The 19,251-nt window shown below is 41.6% G+C and overlaps 1 protein-coding gene across 1 annotated transcript in view; it reads right to left on the minus strand.

Moving 5' to 3' along the window:
• Nucleotides 1–19,251, minus strand: part of TBC1D30 (TBC1 domain family member 30) — a 59,142-nt gene that overhangs the window by 24,650 nt on the left and 15,241 nt on the right. Inside the window, exons 3-4 of the mRNA XM_067314001.1 lie at nt 3,032–3,093; nt 2,582–2,647 (exon numbers count right to left, since the gene is read on the minus strand). Coding sequence (XP_067170102.1) covers nt 2,582–2,647; nt 3,032–3,093 — 128 coding nt within the window. The remainder of the gene's footprint in view (nt 1–2,581; nt 2,648–3,031; nt 3,094–19,251) is intronic.

The raw sequence follows: 19,251 nt of genomic DNA on the forward strand, positions 1-19,251 counted from the left end.
CTCCTCCTGCAAGAACCCTCCTCCTGCAAGAACCCTCCTCCTGCAAGAACCCTCCTCCTGCAAGAACCCTCCTCCTGCAAGAACCCTCCTCCTGCAAGAACCCTCCTCCTGCAAGAACCCTCCTCCTGCAAGAACCCTCCTCCTGCAAGAACCCTCCTCCTGCAAGAACCCTCCTCCTGCAAGAACCCTCCTCCTGCAAGAACCCTCCTCCTGCAAGAACCCTCCTCCTGCAAGAACCCTCCTCCTGCAAGAACCCTCCTCCTGCAAGAACCCTCCTCCTGCAAGAACCCTCCTCCTGCAAGAACCCTCCTCCTGCAAGAACCCTCCTCCTGCAAGAACCCTCCTCCTGCAAGAACCCTCCTCCTGCAAGAACCCTCCTCCTGCAAGAACCCTCCTCCTGCAAGAACCCTCCTCCTGCAAGAACCCTCCTCCTGCAAGAACCCTCCTCCTGCAAGAACCCTCCTCCTGCAAGAACCCTCCTCCTGCAAGAACCCTCCTCCTGCAAGAACCCTCCTCCTGCAAGAACCCTCCTCCTGCAAGAACCCTCCTGGCCAGGTCAGCCCTTCTAACCTCATAACCAGCAAAGAGTAGTATAAAAAAGTAACACAGCTTCAGGTTTTCCTCAAACTCCACTGTGGATCCATCTCCTGGAAACTCTGCAAAAGAAACCCAGCAGTGCTTCTCTCTCCCAGGGGTCTCTTCTGATCAACATTACAGAAGAGGTGGTGTCCAGGATAAAACATTTGGGATTAATCCCAAAGTATTACTTAGATCAGAGTAAGTTACTCATAAAAGGGCTTCCTAAACTGTTAGCACCACAGGTAGTTTTGAAAACAGACATTTTGGTTACCCAATAATTACCAAAACAAATTTATATATGTATATTCAAGTTAAAGACTGGACCTTCATTAAACATTTGAAAAGTTCCTGAACAATAAAGAGACACGACAGACCATACAATGACAAAACAGTGGTGAAGGACTTTTCTCTTCAGGAAATTGAAAGAAATCATGAAAGCAAGTGGGAGAAGTTTTATATTAGCCATTAACCCACCCAAGTGAGAAAAGCAATTCAGACACTTCCCACAGATATAAACACTTAGATAGTTGCATGCTGAAGGAATTTATAGACAGCTCACAGAATCACAGATTTCCTGCATTTAAGCATCCCTTCCCACACTTTCGCAAAGCCTCCTGTGCAGGGGAACGTTGCTCTGGTCTGCCTCCAAACAGCCTTTGGCACTGCTATCAACCTGGTGATGCTGTCTGACTGGATTCTTTACTTCTGCCAGCCCCAGGAACAAATGTTAGATGCTACAGCTGTAATGCAGATGTCATCCTGCCCCTTCTGCTGCCAGAAGGGCAGAAAATCACCCATGCTGCCAACACATCAAATACTTCATTCTGATGGCAATCTTGAAATGATTGGGAAACCAGAGAATAGTGTGAAAAGGCTTCATCCCTTTTTTCTTAACACTGCTCCCCTGGTTAGTATTCTGTGGCCATGTGTGAGCAATCATATAGGGATGGGCTGGATGAGGAGGACAAGTGAGAAGAGAGACATCTGCCACTCGTGCACCACAGAAAAAATGAAAGGGCAATTCTGAGAGACTTACTGGAGGGCGGAAAGAGAACTTTACAGGAAGAAAAAGGCTATTGAATGGATATAATGATTCATTGGAGTCATAGATTAAAAATAAAATGGTAGTGGTGTGAGGAAAATGATGCCCCTATAATTCTTCCATTTCCTTCCTCCAATATGTAAACTGATTGAACAGTACAGGTTGGAAAGATAGCAAGAAGAAAACAGGATAAGGAAAATGATCCAAAGCATCAAAAATATAGAGCTACACATATTTAATAAAGTTTTTAAAAATTTCCTTTTAGTAAAACATTTTTAAAACTGAGATCACATTTCTCATTTAGTTTTTACAAAAGACAAACATATACGCCTTCTTTTTTTAATACTAGGGAACATCAAATATTATTAAAGCAAGCAGTAAAGTAAATTTAGTGTAATCCCACCAGACCCCTTCCTACAACACTAACTCAGTGTAATTTCACATTAATGGCACTTTCTACCACTCTATATCACTCCTGAATTCCCCTGTCTAAGCAATCTGCCTTTTCCCATCAAATGTTTCTGTGAACCCTCTTGCCAGTACTAGCATTTACCAATTTCACCTTCATAAATCTGACAGCCTACACTGAAGATTTGCTCTCCTTTCAGTTGCTCTTCAGCTGCTGGGCAGCTTCACCAATGCAGTTCTTTGAGACTGACAAAATAAAGCAATTACCTAAGCAATTAATAATTACCTAAAGCAATTAATAAATTACCTAAGCCCCAAGCAGAAAGAACCTCACTGGTGTAAACACCATCTTTACTTGTCTCCTCAGTCTCTCCAGCTGCCCTATGAGGTGATCACTGAAGAACATTAACTATGAAGAATCCCCAGTACAAGTTTAAATTTAAAACTCCAAAATATTTGTTAAAAAACACTGGTAATATTGATGTTGTTCATCTCTCTCTTGTGAGAAACCCACAAGGTGACATGCACCACAAAGCATACAGAACTACCTACCTTTCTCCGCCATTCTTTCGGTATGCCTGTTGGCAATCTGGCCACTGCTTTGAGTGCATCATGCCACTAAAAGCAAAAACATTCAAAAAGGGTAAATATATGCCATTAGCTCAATGCAACAACATGGTAAAATCTACACCACCTCAGATATGCACATTCATTTCATTTTACTGCCCACATTTCAGAGTTTAATTACTTAATCTATTTTCAGGAAAAAATTCATAGGATATAATAAAAATGTAATATTCCAGGATACAAAGATTTATGAAGTATCTTAGAAACAAAGAAAAACTACTGCCATTTCCAAATATTAATGGAACAATTCTTTATGCAATCAGAAATAACATACAGACATTATGATGATGGAGCAATGCACTTTTGAAATAGGGCAAGTATCTTTATTGAAAAGAACCCAGTCTTTCAAGTCCAGAGAAAAATGAATTAAATTACCTGCTGAAAACCATTTTGACCTAAAGACGGTTCAAGAGTGAATTTCAATTTTGTATCAACCCCTAGAAACAAAAAGAGAAAATATAAATGATCATGACTTTAATTTAGTTCAGAAAGAAAAAAACAATAATTCAAATAACTCAAGATTTCAGCTACATTTGTTTGAATAACTATATTTCAATCTGTTTCTGTCAAGTCTTGTCTTCACAGTGAATTCAAGGCATATGTTAAAAAGTATATATAAACAACATGTCTTTAAAATATCATAGTCCCCTCTTCACTCTAACATGGTAGTTCAGCATGATTCCTTCCACTAAAAATCATGTAGTTCACTGTATTCTAAAGGCCATATCTGAATATTGCAAACTGCCATATGCACCCACAGAAAAAAATATATACAAAGAGTTTCTTTCCAGCTGTTTCAACTCCCTGATGTTAAAACACTTCATACTCATTTCTAACTTTGGCATGTTCAAATTATTCTATTGCACACGATACTAAATATATTATAATCCTTCAGGACACAAACCACATTTGGTCAGTGTTTACATTTAAACCTAGATTTTATTTTCACCATAAAAGCAAATTATGTTATTTGTTATAAAGAATGTTAGCAGAGATGCTTCAAAAAACAATATTACATAAAATATTAGGATCTCAGGTCTGGCCTACACAGGATCTCAACTGCAGCATCTGGACATGAATAACAATGTTGCAAGAATAATAGTTACACATTTAATTTGATTAATATCACACATTTTGAATTATAGCAATCTTTAGTCTTTCAAATGTCGCTGTCCAAAGCACGGGTGCTGAACATTGCGTTCCTCTAGGTTTCTGGCATAAAGAATAAAGTCCATCTTTATTTTTCCTCCATAATTTAGTATGACGTATTGCTTCATTTTTAGAATATTATGCATAGCTTCTGGTCTTCCTAGAATAGCAAGCCTAACATTTTTGAATATATATTTTAACAGTCATATAAAAAGAACTTTAATCCTGCGAGGTGTTAAGTATATTAAATCCATGCAAATCAACTCACCAGTAATACTCAGTGCTTTGGAAGACTAAGCCTATGAGCCTGACAAAAACCAAAACTGTAGTGGCATTTGCTAGTGCTAAAATGTTAAACATCTGTCAGCATTTGCACACTGAATTGGCGATAAGTAAATTAAAACCTAGCTGCAGATTAATAGAAAGATAAAACCTTATCTTTCAAGGCTGGGGGACGGGGGGAGGGGAAAGAGAAAGAAAAGACAAGCAAAAAAACCCCAGTATTGTTTAGAGCATTGCATCACTGAGACTTGGGGAGTGGTGCCGTTATTTCCCTGCCTCAGACTTTAAAAAAATGCTTGTCAAATCTAGGAATGTAAGAGCTTCAAAACATAATACCAATGTCTTGAAAAAAGAAATCAAGGATTAACAGTTATTCTTGGAAGTAACTGTTTATTAGTATTCCACCACAGGACTCCAAGGCACTCAGCAGGGATTCCCAACAGATAAATCTCTTAATAATAATTCAAAACAATGTAATAATGCCAGTAACATACCAAGACAAAAATCATATCACATTTGCTGTAAATATGAAAAAGTAAGTCTCACTCCCACAGTCCAGTGGTTAAGTACTGGATAACCCAAATACCTACACAAAGATATCATGCCCAGGACTCCTTTTGTTAAGGTAACATAACTGACATGCTATCTAACATTGCCTGGTAGTGAAGAAGCAATAACCTTCCAAAACAATCATGCATTTGTTTCCAACACAACAGCCAAATATTGAGCACTGTACAGTTTTCCAAGAGTTAAAGACCCCTGCAATAACTTCTCTCTTTGTCTTATAAAGTGCATAAGAGCTGCAAATAGAGACAGCCAGGTATACAAAAGAGCAAGCATGGTCAAAAATTATCTCAAAGTAAGGTAGAATTATCTATCATTTACATGAACATTATGACCAGGAACCTCACACAGGGCAGCAGATAGCTGTATCTCTCTTGATTAAATGAGACTGAAATGAGAATCTTGGATCTCAGTCCAAAAAAGCTTACAAAATCATGGCAGAGAATTAAACAGGTGTGAAAATTACTTGAAATAAGAATGACATCCTATGGTAACACTACGCTACATGGCTGGGTATCTCTCTACAGTAAAGTGAGAAACCTCTCAGTCAGGCCATGAATCAAAATGTCTTGTAGAAGCCATGGAGCCTATGTCCCCTTATTTGTTCACAACCCCAGTTATATCCCAGTCCAGAAATATGTCCAAAATCACATGACATGATGCTTTTGATCAGATCGTGCGACAGGGGAGAGACAACAGCAACAGTGAGTGAGCCAGAGACCATACAGGGATGGTGCCTTGTTTCTGTTCATATAATGTTCTGAAGTATTTAGATTTCCTAAACCCAGAAAATTAGGACATTGTCCAACAAAAATACTGTACGTAAACATAAAATGAAGCTGCAAGACAAACAGTACAGACTGAGATGTTTACTTTTATCTAAAGATTTTAAGGGCAAGACAGGTTGGGAAAGCTATCCTTCTAGGAACGTCTTGTGAAAAAGTTCAGCATACATTCCTGGGACATCTGCAGGAAGACAATCAGCGAGCTGGGAGCAATGCACTGCCTGTTACTTGTTTCTGGCACAGGAACCATCTTGCAGTGTGCAGCTTCTGCACCCTCCACTGAATTTGTCCCTGGACTTCAGAGCTTCCCCAAGGAAATTAATGCCTATCCCTATTCCAACACCTCTTGATTCCCAACCCTTTCTACCCCTGTCATTTCTCTTCTCCTAATGAATCTCCCATCCCTGCACATATTTCTCCCTCTGCACTCAGTCCTATTATCATTTTCGTCCTGTCCACTCTGATCTGGACCATCATCAGCCCTTCCCTTGCCTCCTTTCACATATAACCTTCCCTCCCTTACACTTCCATCATCTCCTACATCTTGCCAGTGACTCCCTTTAGTCCTGCATTCAGTTGCCTTCTCCCCACACACTAACCTAGACTCCCCCAACTCTCCAATCCCTTCTTGCTCCCTCAGTACCCCACACTTATCCAATCCTGCCACAGACCAGCACCCATTTTCACTGGATTTGCCCCTTTTTCTCCATTCTCCATTTCTGGGCCACCTTCCTCTCCATTACGTAAGCACATACTCTTTATAGAGAGACTCCTGAGCCTGTGGGGCCTTCCGGGAATTTTTGTTTCCAGCTCCTCTGCATAGACAACTTGGCAGAAATGTACCATATATGCAGCAATAGCTCCTACTCTCATGGACTGTAAGCTCTGTCAGTACAGTTCAGACCTTTTACATCAAGCCAGCCAGGCTATAGTGACATTTGACATATTAAATATCACCTCCAGGTCATACACTTTCAACTGACACTTCATGCCTAAAATAATTATTAACCCATGTAGGCAGGAATTTGTGGGGAGTTAACACACATGAGTTAATTTGTTTTACAGATACAAACTTATGTGAAGGTATTGATGTTTGTCACTAGCCAAATTCCTGAAGGGTAGAAGAATGCCGAAATAGAGTCTGTTCTCTGCCCTTGCAACCAGGTCACCAAAAACACCAAAATGTAGCACAGGACCACATAACGAACCACAAGGGCAGAGAAAAACATTGCAGCCAACCAAGTATCTGGGTGAGGAATCAAATTCCCACTCCACAGATACATTAAACAGCTCCACTTACACAAAAGGATGGAGTCAAAGTCTGAGAATTTTTCAAAAGTACTAAAACAGAAAGAGTGTAGGAAGATGACCTGTTCTGACACATGCATATGAGCTACAGAACCATAGCTTCAAACTTATAAAGCACATCACTGTAGGTTCTTGACTGTACTTAAAAGCTGCTGTTGAACCTCTCCCATGGAAAGTCAATAAATATTTTATGGAAAACAAACAAGGAAAAAGGCCTAAAGCAGCTTCCTGCTGCAGAGGGAGTCAGAACTTGGAAAAGAAAAAAAAAAAAGGCAACATAAATTGCCAGCTTATTGTTGCTGCTTGTTTCAGAACCAGAAAGATTCATAGTCTTATCCTGTAATCTCTAAATGTATGTGTTCATCTGCAAAATAAGAATAAAAATAACATTCTGACTAATACTACATGAACTCACTTCTGTCAACAGCCACAGCTCACTCGCAAGTATCAAAGCACATCCAAAATCTGCAGTCTACAGAAACTTCTCTATACAAACAGACAGCAGTTATAGACCACTAAGAAAATCTGAAGGAAACTTTGTTAAGCTTATTTTTAAAAAGCCTCATTAAAAGCTCCATCACTATATGAAAACATGCATCCTGAATGATGTCACTATTTACTTACAGGTTAGGAATATGGAAACCCCAAACCAATGGGACTTCCTAGCCATAGGACTATGGCATTCATGGTTACATCTCCCATCACCTCTTCTAGTCTTCTTAGGAGTATACAAATGTCATTACCCAGATAATGATATTGTCTGGAATACGAAAAAACTGAAGGGAGCAGGGGTCAGTGAGCAGTATGAGTTAGGAAGCCCTTTTGATAGCAGCAACCCAGTGAACCTATACCAGAATATACCTGAGACCTTATTAATAATAAGTTTCCCATCAATGTCAGAGACAATCCAAAACTAATCTCAAGCACAGCAGCAGTCAGCATTAAGTGATTCGTAAAGCTGACTTGCATTTGAGTGCCTGACACACATGCGGCTAGTACAATGGGGAAACTGCATCTTACAGATTTCTGTGCCTTGCTCTAGGTTTTCATATGTATCCACAGACCTCAGGCTTACGCATTTTTACATGCCTAGGATTAGGCAGAAGATCAACAACATTCTAGCTACAGGCGATGTCTCAGACATTATAAATTGAATTTAGATTTCCAATACTTTGTAAAAATAAAGCGATCCAACGTTTTGATGGCAAGCAACCAAGATCCAGTAACAACTATCTTCATTAGTGCTTTTGCTGAAAGCGAATCTCCCTAGGGCAAATACACATTGTTGACTGACCACCTGGTTCCTAAAAGATTTTAACATTGAAGTAGCATCTGGAAAAAAATAGCTGCAAAACCGATGCCTTCCTCTTTAAGAAAACCATCCCTGTGAATTTAGACAATACCCTGGCGCAGACAAAGGCCGGGTGGGACGAGGGGGTCCCCGCAAGTCCAGAGCTGAGGAAAGGCCTGCGGAGGCCGAGCTTTAGGGCAGCCGCGGAGCAGAGGGCGGAGAGGAGCCGGAGGGAGGGCACGGCGGGGCTCCGCCAGCCGCGCCGCGCCGCGCCGCCCCGGCCCCGCGGGAGCCCCGGCGGCGCCGCCCCGAGCCCCGCGCTCGCGCAGGCCCCCCCGGGCGCAGCCTCCCCGCCGCGAGCGGCGCCTACCCGGGGGCCTCATGTGGCCAGGCCCGGGCCCCGGCCGCCATCCGCCGCGGATTACAGGATTACGGCCCAGGGGGCAGCGGGGCGCAAAGGGGGAAGCAAAGGCGGGGCGCGCGCGGCGCTGCGCTGCGCCCTGCCCGGGCCGGGCCCGCCGCTACCTGGCTCCAAGGTGCAGAGCAGCCGCGGCGCCGTCCGGGAGATGCAGCTGCGCTTCTTGAGCACGTTGCTGAGGATGGTGCCCACGCCGCCGCCGCCCGGCCGCTTGGCGCAGCGCCCGCCGCGCCGCAGCGAGCCCGTCAGCCGGTCCTGCCGCATGGGTGGCCGCGGGGCCCGGCGGGCGCCGCCCGCTCTCGCTGCGCCAAAGGACCGCTCACGGCTCCCCGGGCCCTAGGGCAGCCGGCGGGGCAGCCGGCGGCATGGCGAGCGCGGCGGGGCCGCGGCTCTCTCTGCTAGCGGTATCTGCAGTGCAGAGACGGCAAAGTCGAGGTGCCGAAGAGGAGAGGGAGGAAAAGAGGGGAGCGAAAGAGAGAGAGAAAAAAAGAGCTGCTCCCGCCCACAAGCCTAGCATCACTGCCTGAAAACCCAGCAGCCTTTCCCCCTCCTCCCTCAGCCCCCCCGGGAGGCGGCAAGCTCGGCTCAGCCCCGCCAGCCAAGGGAGCCCGGGCGCGGAGCGAGGGGAGCAGGCGGGCAGGACGCAGCCCAGCCGCTGCGGCTCGGCTGCCGCATCCTTCCTGCCCTCTCCCCGCTGCCGCTCCTCCGGCCAGCGCTGCCCAGGGAGAGCCCCGGGCAGCCGCCCGGCTGCACGCCGCTTCCCCGGCTCTGACCCTTCAGCACACAGATTTTGCACAGCCTCAACATACATAACAGCCATTTCTGTGAAGCCGAACTGCAGCCTCACTTATTACTAATGACAATGTGCCCTGTACTAAACACTTCAAAAAAGAAATTCTGCCCAACAGCATTTTAGCAGGTGCATTTTCAAGTGCTACTCTTCGACCTAGCAGCAACTTAAGAGGGTCTGATGCAAAATTTCACTTTCAAAGTAGTGGTTTGACTGACAAGACAGACGAGGATTTGACACAATGATAGCTTTTACAATCGAAACCACTCGGGGCTTCTGTGGAAGAAGAGAGTTATCACGTCACGTTAGTCAGACTCAAAGATCAAGCCACCAGGACTCTGCCTGCCAACATCTGTAGCTTTGAAACAGCAGTTTGTTCCTTCATTAAGGGATGTTTTTATTATCACCCACATTACAAAGATATGAGAAAACTGGCTACAGATAAGCAGTGAAGCCGATTATGCAAAAGATGCATGAAATAAAACACAGAAGCAAGGCTTAAAAAAAACCAAACACAGTTATAGCTATCTTTAGAAGTTACTGTTAATTTTTCAGAGAAGTGTGATTTTGATCATGCTTTAAATATCTAGTTCAGTTTTGGAGAAAAGTCACTACATTTGAGCTGCTAGCTTGCACTCTGAATAGATAATTAAGTCTGTGTGTCAGTGGTTCTTTTTTAACAAAGGTGACACTTCTCTACTGAGGTAGATGATGCAGAATAACTTTATTTCAGTGCCAGCTGGAGATGATGATTTAGTGGTTAAAGAATCAAATTTGAAATGAATTAATCTGCCTGTGTGTACAGATCACACCAATGGGACTGTAACAGAAATATTTAAATACAGCAATAATCATTTAATCTAATATTTCTTTCTCTTTTTCTCTTTTTGGAGCAGCATATGCAAGTGGCACCACATCATTCTTTCATCATTTCAAGACTGCCTAGTTCAACACCACACACCTTCACCAAAGTCTCAGCATCTACAGCCAGTTTTGGGACCCACCATAAGTAGAACAATCTTGTAGAACCGTTCAGTGAATCAGTCGTCCCACAAAACTGAGCAAAAGCATGTTACCTTCAATTTTTAAACAATTACAAATCAGCTCTAAGAAAGATGTTTATATTTAACTGTTTAGGATAACCAGCTGTTTTGGCAGAACCAAAGTGAGAATTTGGTGTCCTCATTACTGCTATTTCTCCCCCTTGTCATCTTGTCACTCTATGAAAAAACTAGGAACAGAAACAGGACAATAATTCTGTGATTCAGTATGTGGCTCTTTTTAAAGACAGGCAAGCCATTAAGGACACTTGCCTACATACATGTCAGCCAACTAATGCAACACTGCTCTTAAGAAAAATGCATCAATGAACTGCAGACTCCAGCAGGAGACAAAATGAAGTCAAGCCATACGAATAGGTTTGATGACTCAGTGGATCATTAGCACAAACTGTTTTAGAGACATGGATAAGCCTCTCACCAAGCATATATATACATATTTTAAGACAAAGAGCCTAGCTTCTAGAAAAATGGACAGCACTGTATTTTAACTATTGATCAGGCAAAGTTTCTAATTTGCCAGTGGCAAGACTTGCTCTGTACCACTCCCTGGAGTTGCAGACATCTAAGTATGGCAAACTTGTATGAGTTTGCTGTATTCACCACTGTATGTTGTAAACAGTCTTCAGTGGCAGGGAAATTTTAAAGTGTATGGACACTACAGTTCACACAGACAAATCACCATAGTTTCAAGTTGGTGAAAAGGCAATAGTTTCCAGGCTTGGACCCAAAAATGTCACCAGCCAGCATGAATCCAGTTTGATCCACCAAGGCATAGAGGTCCACAAGTTCTCACCTACAACTACTGGCAAGTCAGATGGCACTCAGAGAGATAGGATTTTAAATTCAAGAGTTTTGGCTACCCCAGATACTTCAGCTCCAGATATTTAGTAATTACCAACCTGAGACTCTGCTTCTTTTCCCCGTTGTTCATTTATTCCCTCCCATGCAACACAGTCACTTTCTAACAAAACTTTTCCTCTTTACTTAGTATCTCTTTGCAGTCTTATCACCACCTGCTAAATATGCCTTTTTAAGGCCTAAGTGTACTTTATAAGAAATACTAGATCACAAGTATAACTTGTTCGATCATTCTCAGTCTTATGCTGATAGGTCCTACAATCACTGCTAGTTTTTGACCAGGTTTTGACATAGAGACCAACTCCATTTACCTTAAACCTCCCTGTTCCTCAGCCCATTTCTATTTTGTCTGCCTTGTGGCAATGAGGTAAAAGATGTGCAGCTGGAAAGGATCTGGAGAACGAACATAAGCAGATCATGCAGTGGCAGGAACAGCAGCAGAAATGGGGCTGCATAGGGATCTTGCTATTAAAGGACACTCTTTTTCACATGGAGCTTTAACTACCCAAATGTAGGACGACTTGAAAGTACATTTCATTGGTTCTCTTTTGATGTGTGCAAAGACGACTGAACATAATCAAAAGACTAAAAATGGTAAGACATCTTTAGCTGTCACTACTTCTCATGAGCTCCATATCCTCCCTTTACTTCATACAAAAGCATACAGACCTTCTGTAATTATGACGCCCATTACAACATCCCAATAAAAGAGTAAACAGTGAAAGTTTGGGGAGAAAGCCTGTTTACCATGTTTTTGGAAACCTGTGTTAGCAAAAATGCTAAAAGCAACATGTACTTGTGATCTTTAATTAACAACTTTTCTTTTAGAGGAAAAATATTTGGAATGTCATGTCCTTCTTAAAATTTGATGAAAAACTTTTTAGTATCTACACAAGTATTTGTGTATATACATTTGAAAAAAGGAGTTGTACTATACTGTGTGCAAACATACATGAGAGGAAAGGCCAGCTCTGGGAAAATTCCAATTTCAGCAGTCAAGACAACAAAAGGCAGGAAGGTTTAAGAACACCTTGCCTCATGCAAAAAGTCAAACAGAAGATGATAGAGCACCTTCCTGACCTCTAAACTGGAAGTACATTTAACAGCCTCAGATGGGATTTACACTAACACTCTCTTGATTAAATAACAATCACTTTCATCCATTAACCAGAGTTATCACAATAAAGCAGCTTTTTAAAAAACAGACTATATTGTAATAATGGTATGTTTTATCCCAAAGCATTTTAGAAACTACATACAGGCATCATCACCACACCAGCTGCTGGTACAGCAGACAGTTACGAGATGGCATGTCTATATCAATGGAATGAGGGAAAGATTTATATTGCAATCACAAGGCAAAGCTTATTTTATTAACCACATCACAGGGCCACAGTCTGCTAAGCTCCTGAGTTCTGTATACTACCTTTAAGAGTCCACAAAACATAACCGGGAAATGTAATCACATTACCACTTGGCTTCAGTTAGCACTATAGAAGTTAGCAAATTAATAAATTTGAAACTCACACCAACACATACTCTGATGTGCATGCTAGTTCCTCATGAACTTCAAGAGAGAAAAGATTTCACTTTCAAATTGTAGGGTTTTGACAAAAGAGAGAGAAACATATAAGAGAAAACACATTGAATGAAATGTGTGCTCACTTTGGAAGGAAGAAAGACTAAGGCAGTTTGAGATTCTCCCAGGAGTCAAAACTATTTTAAATACAACATTTAGTCCATTAAGCTATCTGTTCCACTGGAGCATAAAATTCCTATCCTACCCATTTCTATATTGGTTCTATTATTAAACATCCCTCCTTCCAAAAACAATCCCATTTCTTTTTGCTTGATCCTAAAAACCTCTCCCTCTCATCTAGTATAGGCTCCTTAACCAAGCTGGAGTTAATACTTTAAAATTTCATCACAACTTCACACTATGAGGTAATAAGTATGACCCACCAGGAGTCTCACACTTCTCCAATGCACAAGATGGAGCCGCATCTGATAGCTTGAAAAGAGATCTCTGGCATGTTGGGTCCCCTGACACTGAAGGGGCATGGGTGCTAGACCAATGTTGGACTGTGTCTCCTTGCACGCAAGAGCCCGCAAGGTGTCATAGCCCAGCACTCCTCCCACCTCTGTCTGCAAGTAGAGCTTCACCTCTTGCATTGGCAGTACTGCCCTGCAGACTCTCTTCATGATTGCTACCTCAGACACCGCAGGCCAGCAGATGCTTTGACCTGCCAGCCTGCTGGGACTACTGTGTGGGCCACCTAGCACAAAAGAGCCTGCAGCAATGTTTTGCACGGCCACAGTTGCATCAGCATGCGAGAAGGCAGTCTACTGTAAGAGGGGACACATCCGTATTAAACGAAGAGAAACATGATTTTGGAGTGACAGATTCAGTTCTGCCACCAAGCTGGGCTCTGCTGCCAAACAATCAGGGTTGTCTTCACTGGGCAAGGAATGGTTCCAGGGACAATAAAAAAGGGAAGTTTTGTTATTGTGTTTGTGCCTAGAGAAGTTCAGCTTATGTACTGTACATTAAAAAGTTGGGCTCACGAAAATGGCACAGTGTGTTGGCACACCACAGTCCCTTCAACATGGCATTAATATTTTAAACTTTTCCTTGCTTTAGTAATTTTTGTACAACTATGGTAGGTAAATGTTGCAAGAGAGGTCAGAAATTTGCTGTGTCCTATATTAGATACCAAAGACAAAAAGAGCAAGAGCTCTTTTGTATGCTCTTGCATACAAAAGCATACAGTGCAAATATAAACTGTCCAATGGACAGGAAGTAACACCTTTGATGTTCAGAAACAGAGAATCAAGATTTAAATGATTAGTCTTGGGAAGTGTACAGCAGAGCTCAGAAACAAATCCAAACATGATGAACCTGAGTCCAATGCTTCCTCTTCCTTTAAACTGCACATAGACTATTTACTTATTCCCCTCTTAAAGCGAACTTACTGTGTTGCTGGTTTTTGAACAGCACCTTCTCTTGAAGGAAGCATTAAAGCAGCAAGCCCAGTTGTTCTCTGAGAAATTTAGTCAAACTAGTGAGGATTTGGGAAATACTCTCACTAGAGAGAACTCCATGGCAGCAGGGCTTTGTTTTTAGCCAAGATATCTGAAAGAGAATATTGCCTGCATGTTGTTTAGCCATATCTGTTCAGGACTGATCTAGAAAATGTAATTTAAAACAGGGCTGCTTAGTGCAGCGTATATCTTTCAACAGGAAACAAATCCACAAGACTATTACTCCTGTGGTAAGGAGCCCACAACTGTATAGACACTGCAAGATCCTTCAGCCTATCATAATCAAGATGTGGCCAAGAGAAGACTATAGACTTGAGATTATTTATTGTGAGCTTTAATGTTGCTTCTCACTCCCCTCCCTTCCCTCCCATACACACTGTCCACTTTTGCCTTCTCTTCTACATGGACATACACTAGGCCAGGATCAATGAATGCTGGCAAGGCAGAGAAAAGAGCAGGTCCCCTCAACAGAGCCAGCTCTCCTTGACTTCAACATTGCCTACCCACAAACATGCGCTGTAATTTTCTTCTGGGGAATGACAGGCAGTTATGCCTAGTAAGTGTATTTACAAACTGCATGTTATTCACAGTCATATTGCTTTTTAAAATTTCTGCCAGATGAGATACACTCTGAGGAGCCTGCCTAACCTTTCCAACATCAAAGAAGTAACTGCACTGGAAACATCATGCATCTGTAGTGAAGGCATCTGTAAACCAGCTGTGAAAGCAGTCTCTAATACACCTGGCTATAGCATGATGGAATGGAGCTGTGATGACCCATTTCCTATCTAAGCAGGCACCACATTCGTGGGTAGTGAATCAGCACAGTTGACTGCAGTCCCTCAATTCTTGGCTTGCTCTCACAGCAGCACAGGAGTTGCTTCTGCAATAGGATCACAGGTAGCTAAACCAGTGGTACAGGCATGCCTCTCAGCCCCCTTGAACCTGCTTCTGTTTGTGAAGACACAGCTATTTCCACAAATGTTGACATCTGTACAGCAGCAGGAATCACTAAGGCCAGCAACAGCAGAACTGCAGATTCTTGGCTCCTCAAGCTGTGCACAATCTACTACAGTACAAAGACCCTATTTTCCTGAGTTCTTTAGGAAACCACTCAGCAGTAACTACAAGCTTTTTAAAGCCTGTCCCTACAACAGAACCACATTATAAGTATGTTACTGCACAAATGCTATACATCACAAGTTATTAAATCTCCTCACTATATCATCAACTCTCACCATCACACCACTAAAAGCTAATATTCTGCAGCATCTGGAGTTTCTAGGAAACGCTGGTTTTGAAAAAGGAAGAATTAAATTTGCTGACAACACAAGTGGCAGTAACCAGTGTCAATGGGCTGGGTAGAAAAGGTGGCCTATTTCATTCCAGGGCTGCCACCAGGAAATGACTCTTCTGAACTTAAGAGGAGAGAACGGAAAGAATTTCTGAAAAGTAGAAACCAACTCATGTTTTTTAATTATCGTGTGCCACAAATCAAAGGCACCTCAAATATTTCAGGGAAAAAAAAAATCTACCTTCACATTGTAAAACAGATTCGATTTTGGAAACTTTTATCCTAACTAATGGTTCTGTGGCTGCACTGAGGGCACATAATAGAGATCTAACTCAGAACCACCCATGCAGAAAACAAAAAGGGTTTTAGATTTGATTTTGCTTGATCACGTGAAGTTAATTCCTCTTATTATACCACTAATAGAGGACAACATAAACTTGCACACCTGACTAAGCCTGATATTCTATTAAACTATTTCTATTCACTGCAGTGCTTGTAAATTCTAATTCTGGGCTGCAGCACTACTGTAGTAGGTGCTGTACAAACACAGCAAAAGACAGACTGCCTGCTTCAAAAGAAAGAAGAGAAAACACATTAGCATACATAGGCACACAGGGAGACAGTGAGATGTTATTGGTAAACATGATAGACAGCAGTTGTAATATAGGAGCTGCTATTGTGTTTCTGTGAGCTTCATGGCAAAGACGAGTTCAAAGGGACACATCTAAAGGAAGGCAATGAGGCAGCATGAGGGCAGTGAGAGGGATGAGGGATTAGGTTTTAATCATCAACTCAAGTTCAACATGACTAAACACCTACAAGAAAATTCTGACATGTGGGAAAGTAAGAGGTGCTTGTTTTAAAACCTGTTAAGTGTGGGATGGAGGTAGGAAGCATGAACTAACCTTGAATACCGAATACGAAATGACAAGTAACGCAACAACAGAGAAGAATAGGTTGAGAAAAGCTTTGTATATTAAAGCAATGAGAGCAAGACACAGACTAGATCTCCAATGACTGTAAGGGAAGCATTGGCACCCAGCACACGCGAGTACCTACGTACAAACACTGAAACGTAGGTGTGTTCATCTCAAACTGAAGTTCGCTGTTGCATTTAATTCTCTGCACACACACACACTGTCTTCTAAAAGGACATAAGTACACTCAGGGGAAAAAGCATTTGCAGAAGTTTTCTGTGCCCCAAATAAATCCAACTACACTCAATTTGAGAAAAAACAGTAGATAAGTTGGTAACAGGATCTTCTCATGCTGTGAAATTATAGGGAAAATTTCAAAAACAGCATCCAGGTTTCACATTATTTTCTAATTAGGTTCCATTTTAAAATAAATTCTAAAGCTATAATTGCCTTTTGAGCATCACAGCATTCTGTGTTGTCCTCATTAAGAAAATACAGGAAACAGTAGGGAGACCTATTTATTTCATGCATCTCCTTTATGGGCTGAGTATAACAGTAAAGCAGATCATACACAACTACATTTCTTTTTCCAGAGTGGACATTTGCACCTTATGAGCAAGGTGAAAAGCCATGTTATGCAGGGATTGCTATAGTAACAATGTATTTTAGACTTTATGCTACCATTTACTACAGCAGTAGTTAACAACTGGAACAAAAGTCACAGCAGTACTTATATGCCCAGTAAAATATATATGGAGGACATTTTAAATATACAGTAATGAATTGGAGTCTCAGATAGTAAATGCCTCTTTTTGTGAGAGAAATTCTCTGTCCCCACTGAAGCATAGAATTAAAAATATTATCTTCGTAACAAGCATATTAGGAAGAAAAATCTTTGAGGAGGTCCTACATAAAAATAAAATATAAAAATAAAATAAAAATATTGCTAAAAAACATGAGTATAAAGATTACGAAATGTTCCCTTATCTTGCTAAATAATAGAAAGTAAATGCATGTCTTAAGCAGGATTCTGGGATCTGAATAGCTGGCTAAATACTGTGTGGTTATTTTAAAAAAAATAAGTCACCAGCTTACAGAAAAACTAGACCAACATATGAAAAAAAAAAAAAAAGAATACTTAGAGCTACTTCTTTGACAGGTATGATTTGTGGTCATGTTTAAGACAATATTTGCAGAAGGATGGAGGTCACAGTGCATTGCAGGCTCCCAGCTCTAAGAAAGAGCTCTTATTCCCTTATTAGAATTTGATTATTTGCTTAGCAGCTAGCATAGAAATTGAATTTCACAGTGTGGTTTGCTAGCTCGACTGGTCTAAACTGCTATTTCAGAAACAGCAGGGTTTTAATCCCCCCTAACATAACCAATGAAAGCAAAAAAAACCCCCAAAAAACAAAAAAACCCACACCACTATGCCCCCAAGACAAGATTTATCCACAGGCAGGACAACTTCAAAAGATCATAGATTAAAAAGTAATCGTCAAGGTTAGAGACACGATGAACCCCAGAACACCTTCGCCTTGGTCTGGGAAACACTATAATGGATCATGCTTATACATAAAAGCTTTTACATATCTTTTATTACTGATTTTGCAGTAATCCTAAGGTCATCCATCAAAGATCAGGATCAGACTGTGCAAGGTTTTCTAAAGACATGCTGCAAAAATACCTTGGTCCTGCACTGCTCAAAGATAACACAGTCCCTTTTCCAGCATACATATTCCCAGCACATACAGCCTCCATGAACATAACTCTGACATAGGGGAATGGAAAGAAAACTGTACAAGAGACTCTTGACACAGTGGTTGGGAGGGGAATGGCATTCGCTCCAACATAAGCTCATATAAGCCCCATTGATCTCTTAGGACCACAAAATTTTCATCAGTCAGCACAGAAATCCTCTACCACTGCTCATGCTCTCTGACCACACTTACTTCAGTCCCTGTTTGCAGATGCCTCTAGTTCACCAATGAAATGGAAACTTTCCCACTGAGTTTTGTGTGTAAATGAAGCCTTTGCAGCCCAAAGTCCCTCCAGACCACATTATTCCCTCCTCTGCCTCCGTGGGCCGCAGCCTCATGGAGCACGTTCTACAAGCACTGGAAGAGGAAGCAACTAACATAAAAGCAAACAAATCCAGAACTACCACCTCACCCGCTGTGAAAGAGGAAAGTAAGGAATGTTAAACATTCAAACAAGTTTGACAAAGAGATTTTTAATGGAATACATAAATAAGATGAAGAAGAGAAAATAGTTGTCACGACAGCATTACTATTCCAAGCTTTTTTACTCAACAATCAAATGACGGTTCAGTGCATAACCCACTCTTATAGGTTAAGTTTACTGAACTGAATGTGGTTATGATTTGGTACTGAGGCCTGAACCATTAAGATTGATTTTAACATGTACAAGAGCATTTAAGTGTGAATTTTGGTGATGGCAAAGGCAAAAACTAAAATTCAGAACTGCAAAGCTCTGTACCTGGCTCTGGTTGCTTATTTACTACTATACAGTTTGGGACAACTCATTTCATTCCTCTGGACTTGTGCTTCTCCCACCAGCCTTTGATTGGTCTCATCTCATTAAACATGTTTTTCAGAGTCTCTTACTCTGCACTTGTCCAGTGACAAGTGCATCAGGTTCCTGACTTCAGTGGGCATCTCTACATATTACTATAAACAATAATATTTAATTCCTCAGTTTAGAATTCTCTTTAAAACGATCAGCTGTGTACACCAACTACCTCCCTGTTCTGACTTTCTTTAGTCTCATTGGATAATTATTCTTCTTCCAGGGTCCTAAAAGGCCCAATAGCTAT

This window comes from Apteryx mantelli, chromosome 1 (genome assembly GCF_036417845.1).
Source record: "Apteryx mantelli isolate bAptMan1 chromosome 1, bAptMan1.hap1, whole genome shotgun sequence".
NCBI lineage: Eukaryota > Metazoa > Chordata > Aves > Apterygiformes > Apterygidae > Apteryx > Apteryx mantelli.